Genomic DNA, 19,434 nt, shown 5'->3' on the forward strand with positions numbered 1-19,434 from the left:
ATATGAAAGTGTAGTAGTACAAATCCCTGTGTATTCTGCTGGCTTCCTTCCATACATAGATATCTATCATAAAGCTTAATTTATTAACTATAGTAGGTGAGTAATAATAATAAAATACAACTGTATTCATTAAAATTCATTAATTTTATACATACTATATTTATGTAAGAGTGATTTCCCTACCAACATCTTATTGATTGAACTGTTCTTACCCTTCTTGCCATCTCATGAGATATTAGCTGTATCTCTGCTCATACATTTATCTGGACATAAAGGAATAGTCTGGGGGATGGGAGATGCTTTGGCAAATTCAACTGTACCAACAACTTCACATAAAGGAGGGCAAAGCTCACAAAGGGCTCTATTTTTGCCCAAATATCTAAAAGCAGTATTTCTAAATTAGACCTGCCATGCAATGATAATTAAAATGTCTGGACTGCGAAGAGAGCTAAATAAAGCATCTGCCACTAGAGTTGTCATTATAGAATAATGTAGTTGAGATTAGCACCTCCAAACAACAAGATGACCATTTATTACTGGTAACAGACATCTCTCTGGAGATCACCATGGTAACATTTATCCCTTCCAACAATCCCTAACACCACACACTGAACAGTTTTAATTTAAATCACGGTTACAAAACATAAAGAAAACTTAAGATGACATACCAATAGTCCTATCTCCATTGCCAAAGAAACTACAATTTAAGATTACATTTTTCGATAATCACAACTATTGTCAAAAATTTTTGTAAATTAAAATACCAATACCAATGCACTAATGGCCAAAAGCCAAGGGTAGCATATTACCATATCAGCAAATAGTTATAAAAGTAGAATGTAAAGCAGAGGCAGTTTGTTATGACTTTAAGCATTGTTAACAATAAGAAATCCCAATAACTCAGACTTACATAATTATCAATACATATTAGCAGGCAACAACATTTAAGAGCTAAGAGTTCTAATAATTTCTTCAGAATTTTAGAGTTTCTTTACTCACATGCCAAAGCATTGATGGGGTACAACAGTTACCCTGGAGAGAAATAACATTGTCAACCAGGCCAGGAAGGTGGGCAAGACCCCAAATCCAGCTTCAGAAGCTACAGCGGCTGTTTCGTATGAGCTGTTCATGTATCTAATTATAAAGCGACCTTTGCGTCCCCACTGTGAAACTGTCGACAAGTTCTGTATTTAAAAGCTTTTGTCTCAGGATGGAAAGCTATTGAGAAAGCCATCAAAGGTTCCACAGGATTAAGAGTTTCATGGATATGTGTGGTCCCATATCCTATCACTTTTCAATGTTTATATTATGAAAAGTTTCAACTATACACTGAAGTGCAAATATCATGGACATCTGTGTACCCACAACCAAGTGACAGATTTGTAATGCTTAGACTGAGTCACAGAAGGCCTTTTTAAATGGTAAACAATTACCTAGGAAAATAAAAATCTGTGGGTAACTCTCCCCACTGCCACCCTCCCGCCGGCTAATATCCTGTGCTACCCTGAATGTTTCCGGTCACTCTATAAATAGCACTGGACTATACACACCATCCTACAGCTCGTTCATCCCCAGCATTTTTATTTCTAAAAATGATCCATGTTGACACAAGCACATTTAGTTCATTTATTTTAATTACTACATAAAGTTTATTGCATGATTACAGCACATGTTATTTTATTCCCTGAAAGGCCAGTTAGGTTGTTTGTTTGTTTTTAATTTTCCTTAATCTAAAAAACACAGAAATGAATATTCACAACCATGTCCTAGTGCACATCTACCAGGACTCCTCAAGGCACAACTTCTCAAGGCACCGTACTGCAGGGTATATATATATATATATGGCATTACCAGGAGTTGCCAACTGTTGTTGTTGTTATTGTTTTACAGTAATCTAACCAAGACTGATTCAGCCTGCACAAAGCCCCAGGTTTGATCTCACCACCACCACCAAAAAAAAAAAAAAAAAAAAAAAAAATCTGATACCCCCCCAAAGTAATCAGACTAAATAACACCCTAATCATCAGCGTCTAGGGTTTGAGAAGGTCTACTTCTTTAATCTCCATCCTCAACTGAGACTGCCAGATCCTTTGCTTTGCCTACACGGTGGCTATAAGACAGCATCTCATTGCGTTTTCCTGACCACGGTGAAGCTGAGCATCCCTGCATTTTACTGGCCATCTAGACCATCAATGTGACTTAACTTCTCCAGGTCCTCTCTAGCAAATGGAGATAATAGTGCCCCCTCTCAGGGATGTTTTAGAACTGATTACAAAGCATTTATTCCGGTGCTATAACATGTCAGTAGATTTAAAAAAAAAAAAAAATCACTGGATCAGCTAGATGGCCTAGTAAGCAAAGGAGCTTGCCACCAACTCTGACAACATTGAGTTCGATCGCTTGGATCCACATGGTAGAAGGAGAAAACTGACATACTCATACTATTATGGTTATGCACGTGAATAAGGAGGTTTGAAACAGAAAATACTTCTGCCATTTCTCCCAAGTCTGTAGTCTCCTCTGGATGATTACTGCAAAGCTCAGAAAGCAGACTCCTTGAAACAGTCTTGCTCAATCAAGATAGCTCCCCAAGATAAGAAGCCCATACTGTCAGTTTCTAGTGTCCACTCAAGAAAAGTGCAGCCAGCCACACAAGGTGTTATGTAAAGTAGACCTCAGTCAATACACATGTGACTGGCACCTTGTTTGTGACAGGATCATTGTCTTGAATCTCAGCAATTGTTTTGTCACAGAGTAAAGGGAACTCTGAAAAACAGGGTGGTAGAGGTTGACAGGGACTTGCCATGCCAAAGTATTTCCTGGAGTGGAAACACAGCCAGGCCTTCATAAACTTCACTATTCCCAAGGCCATTCCATGTCCCACACAGGGCCACAGTGATCTTCCATATGCAAAGGAGAAAGGGCAATCATGTGCTTATTCAAAAACTAAGTCATGTGTTATAAAAGCAACAATCAAAAGTGTATTGACTCTGTGCATGGTAGTGCACACCTTTAATCCCAGTGCTCTGAGAGCAGAGGCAGGCAGATTTCTGTGAGTTTAAGGTCAGCCTGGTCTATAAATGAAGTTCCAGGCTAGCCAGTGCTACACAGTGAGACCCTGTCTCAAACAAACAGAGTATATTGAGCAGGCAGAGTGGCACCTATCTGTCTTCCCTCTCTCAGGAGGCTGAGACAGAAGCATTACAAATTTGATGTGGGCTTGGACAGTGCCTTTAATCCCAGTACCAATCATAGAGACCTGGAGGTCTGTATAGACAGTCATGTGGCTGGGCTTAGAACCAATGAAAAGGCTGAACAGGACGGCAATAAAAACACAGGTTAGATGGGAAGAAGCTCTCTCTGTGGAAGCTACTGCTGGTGGTAAGCTAAGGCTAGTCATGGCTATTCGCTCTGATCTATGAGACTATTACCTCTGTATTTGGCTCTGTGTTTCTTATTTAATAAGACTGCTTAGAAACTGGTCTATAAAACCTAATCTTAAAAAAAATAAAAAGGTGTGCTCTGCCTGGACTCATGACATATTTAATGCCCTATGATCAATTGCCTCTGGACTCACTTCACTTGCTTCTGACCTTTCCTTTGTGCACGGCTGTGCTTGCTTGTCTTTGCGACCTTAGCTGGCAGAGTCAGGAAACATACACAGCTGCATGCTAGCCCTATCGTGTAGTCCTGACATCAGCACCCGATGGTGACTGGCAGGGCCTCCTTGGATGTGCTTTCATATCATCTAAAGTTCATGATTACTATCCCCTGCAATCAATTTCAATTGGCACGCCGACACCAGAAACTCCTCAGTAACTACACTCAGAGGTTCTCTCTCCTCTACAGAGCTGACTCGAGACTCAACTGCAGCCCAAATATAATTAGACCGCCCTCTGAAACTATCTAGGTGCAAGGCTTTCTTCCTCACGGGAGTGCCAAGTTTCCACTTTCCAGAACTTAAACTGCCATATAAAATGCTCTAGCAAGGATGAGTAATTAGACACTGGAATGGAAAATTAACTGTGTTTTTATTTAGAGCACTTATTTTAACAAGACTTTTTTTCTCTAACTATTATTAAATTGCAATAAAAATAAATTAAATTCTGAGAATTTACAAAGACATTTTGTTTTGAAAAAAAAAAATTGAACACTCTCCTGGAGAGTATTTATTTTATTACTGCCATGAAGTTTGTGTAAGGTTCAGATCAGAATCTCATTATTAATGAGTCCTGATGCTGATTCTGTATCAGCCACACTTGTTGTGGAGAGACGTCTGCAGCTCTCTGGCAGCTAAAACAGCAGGCTCTGATGTGTAGGCCCCTGAGATCTCCCTCAGCCCTCGGTCCTCTTTTCCCTCTGTTCTGCTGCTTGTGATAGACATGCGTCCTTGCAACAGAATGCCTTGAGAACAGTCTATGAGCACCTGAGGCTTTCGCAAGGTCCTGGGTAGGAAGGAGGATGCTAGCTCATCCAGATGTGACCCCATCTCAAGAGACACACTGGAAATAGTTCTTCCACCCAACAGAAACGCCAAGCAACTACTTCCTAAAAGAAGATGCACAAATCTCCTATCGCCCAAATCCTTGCAGCCCTTCAATCAAGCTCCAGTTAAGTGCTGGTAAACTGGTTCAACCATGAGCCACAAAATTTACTCCAGGACAGCAGAAATGGCAGAAATGGGGGAGCTGGCTCCCTCACCCCTGCACAAGTGACAAGTTTGGGCCATCTGACAGCTCACTTGTCATTTGTTCCTCCTGCAGCCCTCCCAAGCTCAGAAGCTCCAAGCCATCCTCCGAGAGAAATAGACCCTCAAAATGCTTTGGGTATGACATTTCATCCGCCGCTTATCCACCCCCCATGAATGGTAAATGATGGGCAGTACCAGGCTCCAGGGAACTCCACTTAAGGTGCCTAGCATGAATCTAAGTAAAATCAGTGTTATCTGTTTATTGTCTGTGGACAGTGATTTCAGAAGCCACCTTTATTTGGTCTGTACAACAAAATGCTCTAAAATATCCTGTGGTAGAAGATGGAACCTGAGCAGCCTCAAGATTTCACAGAAATCCACTCTTTCTCTTTGTCTCTATTGCCTTATTTTTTTTTCCCTTTCTAGTCTCGCTTTACAATTTAAACAACCATTTCAATCCTTACTGCTTCTCATGTAGACTGCTGGAAAACCTACAGTGTGCTAAAATTAACATTGCACTGTCTATATTTGCATTATAAATTCAGTCTTCCATCTCAAAGAGTAAATAGCCTGCATGCCGATATGTAACTGGCCTTATAAATGAGTATGTCTGTGTCTGTGTGTGTATTCCATGCAAATATAAATATTCGTTTAATTAAATTATTGAATTCAATGATATAAAGGATTGTAGCAATGGAAGAGGCATTTTAACTCTGCAAAAAATTTCCAATCTTTTCCCCTCCTGCCATTAGAAAGATCAGCAGCAGCCCAGACTCTACTAGTAAACAGTTCATACGCTCTTAAAGCAAGTTCCTAAGGCTCAGTGTCTCAGTTGAATTTCTTTAAAGAGAAGTTATAAAATTTAAGAGGGGGTAAGTCAACGGCTCCTCTCCAAATCTATCCTGACCCTGAGCAAGTCCCTTACGACACTGTATGTCCCTCAGTGTGTTCCCCCTTCAAATAGCAATAGGAGAAACCACTGTGAGTAATTGTTATTAAAGCCTGCTTGCCTCTGGCAGCATTGATAACGATCATTTTCCCAGACCCTGCTTTACATTTCTCCATTAACATTCCAGGGCCAATTCTCAAGTTCCCAATATGCTATGGGATTTGGTCTCCAACTAAAGGAGCTGAGGTTTGGAGAAGCAGTGGAAGGGACTTCAAGAAGCAGTTGCTGGTTCTCTAACACGGCCACAGAGTCCTGCACGTCTGGGCATCAGTTAACTTTTCATCGGTGTGACACCCAGTCTTTGTGATAAATGTGCCCAAGGACACCACCCCAAAGAACTTGTTTCTCATGGACCCACCAGAGGATAAAATGTTCTCAATGCCACCTCCTAAGATAATCACCCTGTCCCAAACACCCCTTTTAATTGGTTGACTGTCCCCTGGGTGGAACCGCACGAGTTTATCCAGGGTGTGTAACCAAGATACAGAAATCTTCCTGATTTCTGAGAATCCTGACAAGGGCAATGGTGTAAAAAGTTGATTGGATATATGTTGAAACACCAGTGTGATGCTGGCACTCTGAAAAAAAATTAGATAGATAGATAGATAGATAGATAGATAGATAGATTAATCTATCTTCTGCTTGGGAAGATTGACCTCTCAACCCATGCTAGCTCCAAAGCCACGGCCAGGCCTAAAGGATTGACTCTGAAGGTCACAAATAGATTCAGCAGAACCATCCTACCCAAGAAGGGGAAAGGAAGTAGATTAAAGATTGTACTAGGATAACTGAAATTCACAGGTTGTAGTGTCCAAATATCTGTATTCTCCTCCCCAAGATGAGCAAGTGGAAATGTAAGCTCCTTCTAAATAGCAACAATAAATTATAAGTAATTAATACTGTAGGTGTGTTTATCAATAACCTCGCAGGAAAACTCTTAGGGTAAGTTGTTGCATGTTTGTGTTTGTGGAACAAGTTATCTGTTTTCCCTGAACATTCCTCATATTTAGAAACTCTGACCATCTCTAAAAATTTAAACACAGAGGCAATGTTTTCAAAAATTCCAGTGCCAATGGCTTTACAATCTAGTCCACTATGAGGGGACTTTCCATCAAAAGGAGTTAATGACAATCCAAAATAGACAAATCACAAAGTGTACCTCATTTGGGTAAACTTTGGATTACTGCCTCCACCCTAATATTTGAGAGATGATTACTGACTTCCCATTGGTAATATATTTGACTCTGTATGAGGATTACTGTTATCAGTTTTAAAGATAAGACGTACAGGTAACATACACAATTAAGTCAAAAGTATTCTGATGGTGTGAACAGCAAACTTTGTTTAAATGGAGGCTTTCTTTAGATTTTTTTTCTTATGTAGTTTAATGATAAACTTTCATTAGTTCGGCTTACTGGGAAACAAGATTTAGAGACCACTCTCAAAGAGTAAAATTATTGTGTTTTCTTTCAGCAAGGGGCCTGTTAAACAATACTTTTTGATAATTAGTATTCCATCAAGGGGAAAATGTTTAGTAATAAATTACTTCCAGGTGATTATCTGCCTAGTGAAGAAGATTTCCATTCCTCTGTTTACATAAATACATACTCATCTGCCTGAGGAGATTTGATATCATGCATTGCCACTTGGATTACTAAATCTAGCAACATGGACTGCTTAATTAGGTAGAAGTCTTTTAAATGTGGCTTTTGTTCTGCTCCTGTACTATGTGATTATTGGACATTCTGGTAAGTCAATTGTGAAGAATTTCTAGTCTTAGTTTTCAGTCTTTTGCCTGACAAAGTTCTCTTCTGCTGCAGTTATGTAAGCTGGTGGACATGGGCAAACTAAAAGATGAGAAAATTCGGTAACTTTAAGCCCAGTATAAATTTCCACTTCCTCTGAATTTCTTGTACACTGCTCCTGCCACACATGCTAAAAATCTGTCTCTATACAGAAAAATGAGTTGCTGTTATAGATACCAGCAACTTAGGATTTTTATTTTTAATTGATTTTTAAAAGATTGTACTTATCCTAGCTAAGATTTTTGAGCCTGCATTTTGACAGTTAAAAAAATGCAAAAGGGCTCTGAAAATATGAAGCCCCAGAGAAGTCACTAATGGACTTCCCATGATCTTACATTTAAGGCTTCCACTGAAATTGTAAACCCATTGAAGGCTTAAGATCCGAAAGTATGAACGGTTGTAGCCAGTTTTTATGAGTTTAATTCCACTAGCAAATCCTACTTTCTATATTTTAAGTCTCAACTAGTCAAAGTCAAGAAGCATTTTGAAAGGAACAATCCAGAGGAAGAATGGAAAAAGAAGGCAAGAAAAGCAAGGCCAAGAACCCCTTCTGCTGCAGACCATCAAGGAACTTCTAGGGGCACAGGACTAGCCTGTGACGACGTCTGTCAACTCACTTTTAGCTCTAACAAAACTGCCTTTGAATCATTACATTTTCTCTGTTTTATTTCCCACACAAGGTTCAATAAATCATGGAACTTACTCAGCCTAGACTGACTGCATGACGATTTTCTGGGCCTTGTTCTCCCCCTCTTTTTCCAGCAGGTTTTTTTTTTCCCTGCATGACCCAATTCTGTGACTCCTACAAGCCATGAGAAGCTGCCTTAGAATTATGGCAGAGCCCCTGAAAGTCAGCAGGTACTAAACCACCCCTAGGTCTTCAGGAACTGTGTTTTCCTCCCAGGAGTCTCTCTCCTGGGCAGTGACTGAACAGGGTGCACAGGGATTTGCCATATATACAAATCCTCAATGGGATTTGCATTATTGTGGCAAATACATGTTCTCAAAAGAAGATTCAGCCTACTTCTCCCAGCCCAGCCTATTCACAGACCTCATCATGTGAGGTACCACATATAGCAAGCACACAAAAGTAAAAACGTCAACATGATGAATAGCTCTTGTGTTTCTAAAATCTCTTTTGTGTATCTTATTTATTTCCTTGTTTGTAAAATTCAGTATTACAAGGCTTGTCATAGGATATCAGATCTAATTCTACCTTGCTGACAAAATGTGTAATACTAATTTTATAGCCAAACAAATGTAGGAATATCTTGCTTTTGGAAGGTCCTTGCTGTATTTATTATAGACTTAGTGACAGGTTTAGCGGGACTGTCAATCGAAGCAAGGGAGAATAAGATTCCAAGCGTTATATTTAGCAGCTTTTCATCCCAACAGTTCCCATAAAAAGTCTTTGAGAACCACTGCTAGCACACAATTCGATTATTCAAAATATGATTTCATGAACTTAACTTCAGGGCAGTCATACAACAAGCATAATGCCAAAGCCCCCTCCCATTTGGAAGCAATAAATGTTTGTTTTTAATGGAAAGCATAGTGAAGAATTTCTTTAAAAAGAAAATTTGCCTCAACTTTTTTTTTTCCCTAGCTACTCCCACGATTTTTGAAGCCTGAATCCCCACCCGGCCAAGAACGTTGAAAGCCAGGGCTTCTCTCGCCTCACTCAGTCTTTGGATTAGTTTCCTACATATCTACGTTTTCAGTATTATTACTAAATTCTGTCTCTTTCCTATTGGTCTAGCTTTTGTGAAGAGGAGAAACCAGGTCTGAGAGATAGTTTTACTGTTACTAGTGTTGGTTTTAGTCACTTAAAAGAAACAAGGTGTTGACCCTCTGCTTGTGTCAAAACGCAGCACAGTCCAAAACTACTTCCCCTAGAGAGCAATTTAAGTCAAGTTCGGTGAACTCAGCAGTTTGTTTTGAAGCCCAGGAAACAGATTTACTTGTAAAATTACAAAGAAGATGTAAAAAGTTGGGCAAGAAGGGGAAGACCACCAAACCCAAGTTGAAACCGACAAACGCACAGCGTGAAACCACCTAGGCACCGAATCTGGTCAAGTGTTTTTGAAGTTTCTCATTGGAACTCCACAGCGCCCGAAAGGACAGCGTTTTCTCCAAGAAGCAGGACAGGGCGCTACGGAGGTGTCCCACTCCAAGGGCCGTTTGGACTTAACCTATCTCCCACTCAGGGAGCAGTACCTGCCCGGGCCGGGTTGCAAACGCTTCGCTTTTGAATGTCCACCGCTCGCGAGTCTGTTGTACTTACAAGGACGCAGGAAAAAGAATCCCTTGGTCCCTCTCGCTCTCGGTGTCAAAAACAGGGGCGACCGCACAAGGGCCAAAGTATCACAGCCCACTATCTCCCAATGATTGTCTTACCGGTACAAGAGTGCAGGGGCTTGGGTCGCACCACCAACGACGGGCACACAGAGTAGAGGGAAAGTTTCTCAAAGTAGTCGCAGGTCTCCTTGGAGAGGATCTCATCGATCATGAAAGTCTTGTAGCGCCGCCTGGCTGCTTTGAGCTGGCCGGGTGAGCTCAGCCTCAGTTCCGCGTGGCAGTGCATGGTGAGCCCGGACTAGAGCCTGGCGACCTGAGTGCTGCGAGCGCCGGGTCGTTCGGGACCGCGGGGACTGGCGCGCGGGCTGGGGCCTGAGCCCCGCTCTTCCGCAGCCAGAGGGGCGGCGGGGCCCGGGGAGGCGCACGGACCAGAGAGGGCACGGGTGCGCCTGCAGTGTCTACACCCTCCCGCCGAGCAGCATCTTTGACTACAGCCTTTTTGGGACACCGCAGCTGTCAATCAGCGTGCACTTCCTGCAGGGCCAGGTGCGGAGCGCGAGCGGAGGGGCGTCGGCTGCTACCCCGCCCCTGCGTGTCCGTGCTGTCCGGGCGCTGACCTGCGCACCCAGGGTCGGGCTGCTAGTGCTCGCCGCCTCCCGCCGATCCGAGTCGAGCGTTCCCCACGCTGGCTCTCTATTTTAAGACACTCGCTTCGGCTCTCCTCTCCCCCCTCCCCCAGGCTCCAGGTGTGTGTGTGTGTGTGTGTGTGTGTGTGTGTGTGTGTGTGTACCGGGGTGTGCGCGCGCGCGCGTGTGTGTGCACGCGCAGTACCGCCGGCGCGCGCCGCCTCCTCCTACGGCCCAGGCGTCCCGCCGCCGCTTTTCCGAGCTGCACCTTCCTCTGTCCTCGCCAGAGGGGGGACGGCTCCCAATCCCTTGCGGGTAACTATGAACGCGTCTCTTGCCACAAAGCAGTGGAGTCCTCGTCCAGGCTCCCGAGGCTCCCGGCCCCAGAGCACTCGCTTCCCGGTGACCACTGTGCCTCACTTGTCCCCGCCTGGGCTGTTTCCCAGGACCACGGCGTCCCCTTCTCAGCGCGCAGCTCCCAAGCCGGCTCTGCACCGGTGCGCTCCCGGCGAGGGGCGTTTGCGCCGAGGTTGTAAAGTTGATTGCCTCAGGATCCTAAACTACAAATGACCTTAGCGCAGTCCGTTACCCCAATAATAAACCGAAGGAATAATGTGTATTTGTGTGTATTTAAATTCTGTTCATAAAATGGTTTTCTTTGCTGGAAAGGGCTAAAACAGCGGGATCGCGGCATGTCCGCAGCCCTTCTAGGGTCAGCCCAAATTCTGGCTTTTCCTTGTGCCCGATCCCAGTTTTCATTCCCAGGCATGACGGACTTCAGGTATTTGTGGATGGTTTGCCACTTTTTTTTTTCCCTTAGCGTCCTAATCTCAGAGTCTGTCCTAATCAAAGTCTGTACGAACTTTTGTTTTCAACCACAATCCTTGCGTGAAAGAGACCCGGCCGGCACCTACGCGCCTGGGACAGCTCCTGCTGTCAGCATCGCGCCCTGCAGTGGAAAGCGACCTCCCGGTGCTCTCCGGGCACCAAGACTGTGTCTCTGAAGCGGTGCACGCGAGCTGGAAAGGAAACGGACAGTGGGACACAGAATTTTGGACACGGACAACCGGTGATGCTTCCTCGATGCTCGACCCCCTGAAGGTGACCATGAGTCTTCCGGGTGTTCTGAAGGGCTGCGCGCTCCGAGCACGGCTAGCTGCGGAAGCAAGTCGGGACGCGCACCCCGGCAGCTGGTTAAACTCGCGAAGGGACAAACTTGTTCAACTAATGATGGAGCACTTAGGGAAAATAGTTATTAATGGACCAAATCACAACCGAGCGTTTGTTATGGTCCGCAGCCGGTACCGACGATCTTTATTTCCCACGTGCCTGCGTCTGCCTGATTCCCTCCTCGCCATTTGGAATTGCTTCTATTTCTTCTCCAGACAGAGGCAGCCAGCCAGGACTGCAGCTAGGTACCCCAGGGGCGGCGTGTTCCTTGCTTTCACCCCAGGACCTAGGACCTGTCCCCGATCAGTCTGAGCACTGCCACCCTTCGCCGCGGCCCGCTGCGCTAAGAGACGAGGCCAGAGACCCGGGCGCAACGCTCGCTACCAAGGCAATCCTGGGGAGCTCTCTTGGTCCCCAGGACAGTGCCACACTGTAGGCGGCCGCAGAGAAGCTGAATGCTTGGCGGGATCCGTGTCTAACCGAGGGAACAGCGAGACGGGCTTACAGGGTTCGGAGCCCCGCACCGGAGTGGCGGCAGGGCCGAAGCATGAGATGGCTGCGGTGCTTAAGCCAGCAGGTCCCGCCGTGGGCGCAGCGGCGGGCGCTCTGGGTCGCTCTGCGGGAACCCTGTCTACTTAGTGCGCTCCTTTCCTGCGAAGTGCTCGGCACTTCTCCCTTCTCCCGCTAACTCTTCTTTCCCCTTCTCAGCTTTCCTTTCCCCTTATTTGTAATGGCATTTGGGGCCTCTTTTTAGTTCCCCGCTCCTCTTTCCTTGCTCCTGTTCTCCCTCATAGCGCGTCCTTCTTTCTTTCTTTCTTTCTTTCTTTCTTTCTTTCTTTCTTTCTTTCTTTCTTTCTTTCTTTCTCTCTCTCTCTCTCTCTCTCTCTCTCTCTCTCTCTCTCTCTCTCTTTTTTCCTTTTTTCCTTTCTCTTTTTCTTCTCCACCTTCTCTCTTCCTAAACTCGGGTCGGGAGTGGCATTTGTGTACCGTACCGGCGGAAGCTCATCAGCAGACACAGAGCTTCGAACCCTTACCCCAGATGGCAGCAATCAACCCTTGGACTGGCCTCCGCCCCCTGACAAGTCTCCCCTGGGCAGCCCTCTTACTCTCTACTTCCACAGAGCTACAGGCACAAAATTCACTTAGCCCCTGCTGTAGATTTGGTTTGAAATCTAGTGAATTTTGGTAGCCGAAGAAGTAGAGCATCCCCCATCAATGCCTTTTTTTTTCTTTTTCCCCCACTTTTTACTAGGAAGGCTAGAAATCTCAGAGGGGTCTGTAGGAGCAAATTCCCGGGGGAGGGAGAAGTGAGTGGTTCTGGATCTTAGAACCTGGAGCCTTTGGAGCTCTGGTATTCGTTTCCCAAACTGACCTTGGCTTTTCATTTGCAAACGCTAATCCTTGTTTCTGCTTCCCGAGGTTGGCCTTTTACAGCCTTGCCTTTGATTGGAATGCCCTGCCTGCCACCTCTCCCCTCCACCCTTCTCTGCCACAAAACAGTAGAGACCCATCTCAAAGAGAACCTCCTTCCAAGAAGCCCTTTCTCATCCCCAGGCCTGTCCCTTGCTGTCCCTGCCTCTCCACCCCCATTCCCTTCACTGTGGTGTCCTGTGCACGTTCATTCCACCCTCTGAACAATGAATTCCTGGTGGCTGATGCTTTGCTCAATATCATTCATCTCCTACCATCAAGGTCCACATACTCCCTGGCACATGGTCCCTTCTCAGTAAATGTGTCCTGAATAAACGATTGTATGAAAGCTCTGGAAACAAAATTATATAATGTGTTTGATGGGACATCAAATCTTAATTAGTTGTACTAAATTTGTCTTTCTCGTTAAATGAATCTCTCCCCTTTCCTTGTTAATTTTGAGCTTTGAGCAAATGGCATGCAGCCCAATTTCTTTCTTTCTTCCTTTTTTTCTTCCTTCAAGCTCCTTCTTTCCAGTCCCTCTCTGCCACTCTTAGGCTGTAAAGCATTTCCATGGGAGGAAGCACACCCCAGCTGTCAATCACAAAGTGGAACTTTGTTCAGAATAGTCAGGGGTTTTGTTTCCAAAGTTAATGAAGTGGCTGGAACAACAAACATCTGCCAGAGGGGCTCAAACCTTTTCCAGCTGCTGGAGACTGGCAGACACTCTTCGGAGTCCCCATCCCCAGACCCAGGCAGTGTCTGCCCTTTGCAGCCACAGAGGAACACACACACAGAGGGACAGACTGTTTACACTGAGTGGTGAGCATACAAGGTGAGAAAAATTCACACCCTGGTTTCAGAGGATCACACACACCCCTCCCCACTTTGGCCCCGGATTCCTGAGACAGCCCAGCCAGCATGAGAGAAGGGTACAAGGGTGCAAGTTGGACCCGGGTAATCTAAAACCAGAGATTCCATTCCCCTTTAGATCTTACACCCAACATCTCTACTTATCAAGAACTCTCGAAGTTTAATGAAAGAATTCTTCTAATTCCAAACGTGACACTTGAATTACAACATGTAGGACCTAGCTTGGGTGTTATCACCTTAACTCTTAGTTAACCACCCCTTTATAATCTTGATTATAATGCAATCAGGTCATATAATTATGACAAATACACCAGTTCATTGCCCAGCCATCATTTCTTCAAAGGGAACTGAGGGAGCAGAAAGCATTTCTTACAGTCTGGTCACGTGTATTTAATAACTTGTATCACAGCCACTAAGTTTTGAAATAGTCTCAGACATGTAAAAGCAAAATAGGGAAAGTCTTGTAAGTTAATATTCCCCTGGGCCCAAGGTCCATGCCAAAACCTCTGGCTGTCTGTGCAGCCAACCCGGCAGCCTCAAATAACAAGTTAAAGGAGGTTGTGCGAAGAGGCCAGCTTATTTTTAATGATGATATTAATTTACAAAACTGCTCTCATACACTGTAAGGCACCTTTTTAAGAGAGGCCGCAAATGCAATCCACTTGACCAATGAGCTTAGAAAGGATGAACTAGAGCCATCGAGCCTTACCCAAGAGCCAAATTCAAACTGGAAAAAAAGTAAGACAATAGCTTTGTCTATAAAGCCTTGAGCATTAATACAAAGATGAAAGGTTTCAGTAAATGATATAGGTAGTTCCAAAATCGAGAAGCTTAGTATACAGATGAAGATTCATAGATTCTCATACATATAGAAACACACACACACGTGGATGTGTGTGTGTGTGTGTGTGTACGTGTACGCGTGCGCATACATGCACGCTTGAATGTTTTGTGGGGTTTTGTTTTTATTTTGAGATACTGTTTCATGTATCCAGGCTTCCCTTATACTTACTAGGTAGCCAAGGCTGGCCTTGAACTCCAGATCCTCCCATGTCTATCTCTCAAGTGCTGAGATTATAGGACTACCTGGCTGTGTTTTTCCTTATTAGCTGTACTATGCTGATATGGTTTAGACATGTTTCGGCAAATGGCCTATGTGCCTCAGTTATTCCAACTGATGTAGCCAGGGTACTAAACTTTGGCATTATGAAGTTTATCATAATATTGTGCAAAACACATGGGAAGCCTGGAGCATCACTGATAATGCTCCCCACCTTCCCGTTATCCCTTTGCTAAGGAGAAAGCAGCAACAAGAAAGTAGCAGCAGTTCAAGGCACACAGTGGAACTGCGTCTGGGGTAAGACAAATAAACCTTTGAGTCAGGCCAGTCTGGGTTCCGTTCCTAGCTCAGACAGAGCTATTCGCTGACCTCTGGTCTCCAGCCACCCGTGTATATGGAGAGCAGATGCAAGTTTCACGGAAGATCCGTGGGTATGTGGGGCTCCACGTACCCAGCACTAACTCAAGAATTGCTGGCGTCCATAACACCTTCACTGTTTCAATAAAATAAATGATTTTCACCAAACGAAACGGTTCCTTAAAAGGAGTGAGGGCCTGCCTTTCCTGCTTCCTATGCCTAGTGTTGGATTTTCTCAACGTTCTCAGCCCTGCATCAACCAAGATATTAAGGGTGGGAGGGCAGAAATGGAAAGCAGCACAGCTTGTAAAATGCTTGCCTGGGTTCAATTCTCAGTACCACATTAAACCAGAAATGACAGCATGTGCCTGTGATGCCTGCACCAAGGAGACAGAGACAGGAGAATCAGGGGTTCAAGCTCATCCTTGGTTACAAAGCAAGTTTAAGGTCACCCTGCAAAAAAGAAATATATGCATATATGTACATATGTATCGTTTAATGATTCGAGGGCAGGACTAAAGTAAAGAAACAGCCTTGGCTACCTGGGACCCCTAAAAGCATCTGGCCCTACCACAACAGACTAGGCACATCTGCAGGTTTACCCAGGACTTTACAGGAGCCTGGATCACTTATGATTCTTATGTTTGACCATGCATCCACTAGGAGACATCTCATCCAAATCATTTCATAAAATATGTTTTTCTCTTCTTGCTCTCAAGTAGTTTTGAACTGGATTTTGTGTGTATTCTCCGTAGGCTTCCCCAGCCCAGGGCAAGTAGCCAACCAAGAGAGATGGGTTTCTCAGAGAGTCTGCAGTCCCTGGGTCATTAGCATGGGCTGTTATGCTAATGAGCAGAGGAGGCTCCACGTCAGGCAACCTTGGAAAAAGACCTGTGGAGCCAGTCTGCCCTCCCAGCACACGAAGAAAAACAACACTCATGGAGAGCATTGGGTGATTAAGGGAATCTGCTGGCAGGGTTATTACTCTGCTAATACAGAACAATATTTACCAAGAACACTGTGCCAATCAAAGAGTGTAATGGTCTCTGCACTCTAGGCCCTTAAGAAAGAGGAAGTTTGTACAGAGTCTTGGACACAGGTGCTAATCACCTACTTGGGTCTAAGTGCAGAGGGTGTGTGTGAGTGTAAGTGTGTGAGGCTGTGTGTGTGTGTGTGTGTGTGTGTGTGTGTGTGTGAGAGAGAGAGAGAGAGAGAGAGAGAGAGAGAGAGAGAGAGAGAGAGAGAGGCTCTGTATGCCCATTTGGTCTTGTTCCATAAACTTTTTGTCTGTCTATCCTCTCTTCTTCTTCTGCTTCTTCTTCTGCTTCTTCTTCTTCTGCTTCTTCTTCTTCTTCTTCTTCTTCTTCTTCTTCTTCTTCTTCTTCTTCTTCTCTCTCTCTCTCTCTCTCTCTCTCTCTCTCTCTCTCTTTCTCTCACTCGTCATTGTGGCATTGTTTTTGTTTTTGTTTTTCTTCAATGAAGAGAGGAGAAAAGGGAAAAAAAAGACATTTTAAAATTGTATTTATTAACCAAATTCAAGAGAACTAGCCCCATACTACAGGAGGACACACAAAAAGCTAAGCATGCTCAGCAGGCCAAAGTTTCACATTGAAACCTAGTTCTGCCCTGTTTTCGGCCAGTCTTTGCTCCATGCAAAGAGATGTAACTGTTTCCATTTCTAAGATCTATTTATAAGGAATAGTCTTTATCATCTGCAGAGATGATAATAGAGCAAGTGTACTCAAGGAAAAACAGAGAAACAAAAGTATGAAAAATTCTGGCATAAAACCATATCATATGAAATCATCTAAAACTAAAAATGCTAAAATATCTTTCCTAGAAAATCAGTCAAAGGAATCTCCATTGTTGTCTTTTCTTTTTAATCAGGGTTTTTTCCCTGTGGAGAAACATTTTACTTAACTTCCAACAGACACTCTCAGGACAATTTTCCCATTTCTCTGATGTTATGGATTTTCTTCCATTTCTTTCAATAGTTATAGATATGTACAGACCTAAAACAGACTGTAAATTACCAAAGTAAATGAACGAGATGGTGCCAACCTCTATTCATTTCAATTATGGGAGCAGACCACTTTTTTTTTTTTTTTTAATACAAAGTCATCACGGAACAGAGAATCAATCCCTGATTCCACTGCCAGCCCACATTCTGATACGTTTACTTAAATCAATTATTGAGTTACTTAAGTTATGTCTCCAGGAGCTGCCAAAACATCTGGTGGTTTCAATCAGGTCAATGAGAGATTGTGCCAAGTCAGGGGGAAAAAATTAGTCCGATTACTCATTTGTATGGGCAGAACAAGGGCTTGTTTTCTTCGCATACACAGTAAGTGGCTATAGCTCCACAGGCTTAGGTTTTCTCTTCGGAAACCAGAATACAGTCCATAATTCCTGAAAGGGCTTGTGATTTTTATCAGTTAATGCTTGCAAAGTATTCTGACAGATCTTCAGTTCACAACGTAATGGGTGTGAAGCTGACTTACTCATTCTGTGAGACAATTCTGTGTTCTGGAAGTTGGAACCAAGCCAATGGACCGAAGCTGTTTGGTATTCCTTGAATGCTGAAAAATAAAAGTAGCCGTGCTAGCAATCACAGACTGGTGTCCTCGCTGTAACAGAACCCCACATGTGATTTTCATTGCCTAAAGCATGTCTAGCCACAGCTTTTCACGGGAACCTTCTTGCAGGGAATGCTTCTCTATAAAGCTAGTATACCCTGGGATCAACAGAAAACTTTGATTTCTTCAGCCTCTCGTATGACATCCTCAACTGATACCAGGAATTTCAAATCATTATCTTTATGAATCATAGGGCCACAGCCCCAAGAGAACAAAAGGGAAAGCCCCGAGAGCCTGGCATTCTGAGGACATTGTCCTGATTTCCCTTCCCCATATGTTACTTGGGGAAGAAATAGCCTACGACTTGTAACATTCTGTTGAATGATTTGGTTCAGAAATCTGTGCAAGACTACAGATTCTCCCCTGGGGAAAACACACACTAGAAAAAGAAAACATTTTCCTATGGATTTGTGACATTAGGGACAGATTACCTAGCTATGTCTAGTTTATAGCTTTCTTACCTGCGTATAGTTTTAAACTGAAAAGGAAAGCCAGAGACGATTAGAAACAGTTAGTGTCATATCATACAAGATAAACTTTGTGTGAAGGTCGGGGGTGACTCACTTTCCTACTGAATATTCCAGAGCACGTAATCATTTATGCTGATGTGTGTGTAGAACTTGTTAGAAGTCTATAGCTTAATGGTTCAGAGTTGATTGTTAATGAACGAGTTTTGTCTTGTTTAAAGTCTTTTTTTTTTTTTTTGAGCTGAGGATCAAACCCAGGGCCTCAGTGCTCTACCACTGAGCTAAATCCCCAACCCAAGTCTTTTTTCTAAAGGGGAGAATGTAGTTCTTTACTTCAAGGACAATGAAATTTAAAAGAACTCATTTTCTCAGGAGAAAGATTTTTTTAATGGGAACAATATTTAGAATCTCAGTATGAATAGAATCTTGTTTCATTTAAAAAATAAATAAGGTTTGAAGAGAGGACTCAGTTATTAGAAGCTCTGGGTGTTCTTCCAGAGGACCTGGGTTCAATTCCCACCACCCACGTGGTAACTCATAACCACCTGTAACTCTCATTCAAGGGGATCCATCACTCTCTTCTTGCCTCTAAGGGTGCTAGGCAAGCATGTGATGCACATCCATGCATAGCACCCATATATATGAAACAAATTTAAATAAATAAGTAAAAACAAATTTTACTCATTACTCAGACTAACGATGGAAGTCTGGAGTTCACACCACTTGAGCACAATAGGTGCTGGGATGGAGCCCAGCCCCGTGTGTGTGTTCTGCACTGAGTTATACAACCAGCTCCTATGCTGTTTGTACCATGTGGGGAAAGTGCGCCCCAAAGAGAGTGTCTTGGAGAACAAAAGAGGAGAAGGGCATGAAAGAAGACAGAAGAGGTAAGAGAACATCTTTGGACAGACTATGACAACCAACTCTCAAAATCCTCCGAATTACTGACAAGCAAGAAGAAGATCCCAGACCTGCAGTTCCAACTCTAGATTGGCATACCTGCCTTCAGACACATGGAGGCCAGCAGCCTACAAGTGAGCTACTGTCCAAACGACAAGCTGAGAAGTCATTTACAAGGTCATAGTCTGGAGCA

At 43.8% G+C, this 19,434-nt stretch overlaps 1 protein-coding gene across 1 annotated transcript in view; it reads right to left on the reverse strand.

Moving 5' to 3' along the window:
• Barx2 (BARX homeobox 2) overlaps nucleotides 1-10,483 on the reverse strand; it is a 65,565-nt gene extending 55,082 nt beyond the window's left edge. The window contains exon 1 of the mRNA XM_036193766.1: nucleotides 9,842-10,483. Within this exon, the coding sequence (XP_036049659.1) occupies nucleotides 9,842-10,028 (187 nt within the window). The 5' untranslated portion in view covers nucleotides 10,029-10,483. The remainder of the gene's footprint in view (nucleotides 1-9,841) is intronic.
• Between the last annotated feature and the right edge of the window lie 8,951 nt (nucleotides 10,484-19,434).

This window comes from Onychomys torridus, chromosome 7 (assembly GCF_903995425.1).
Source record: "Onychomys torridus chromosome 7, mOncTor1.1, whole genome shotgun sequence".
NCBI classification, from domain to species: Eukaryota; Metazoa; Chordata; class Mammalia; order Rodentia; family Cricetidae; genus Onychomys; species Onychomys torridus.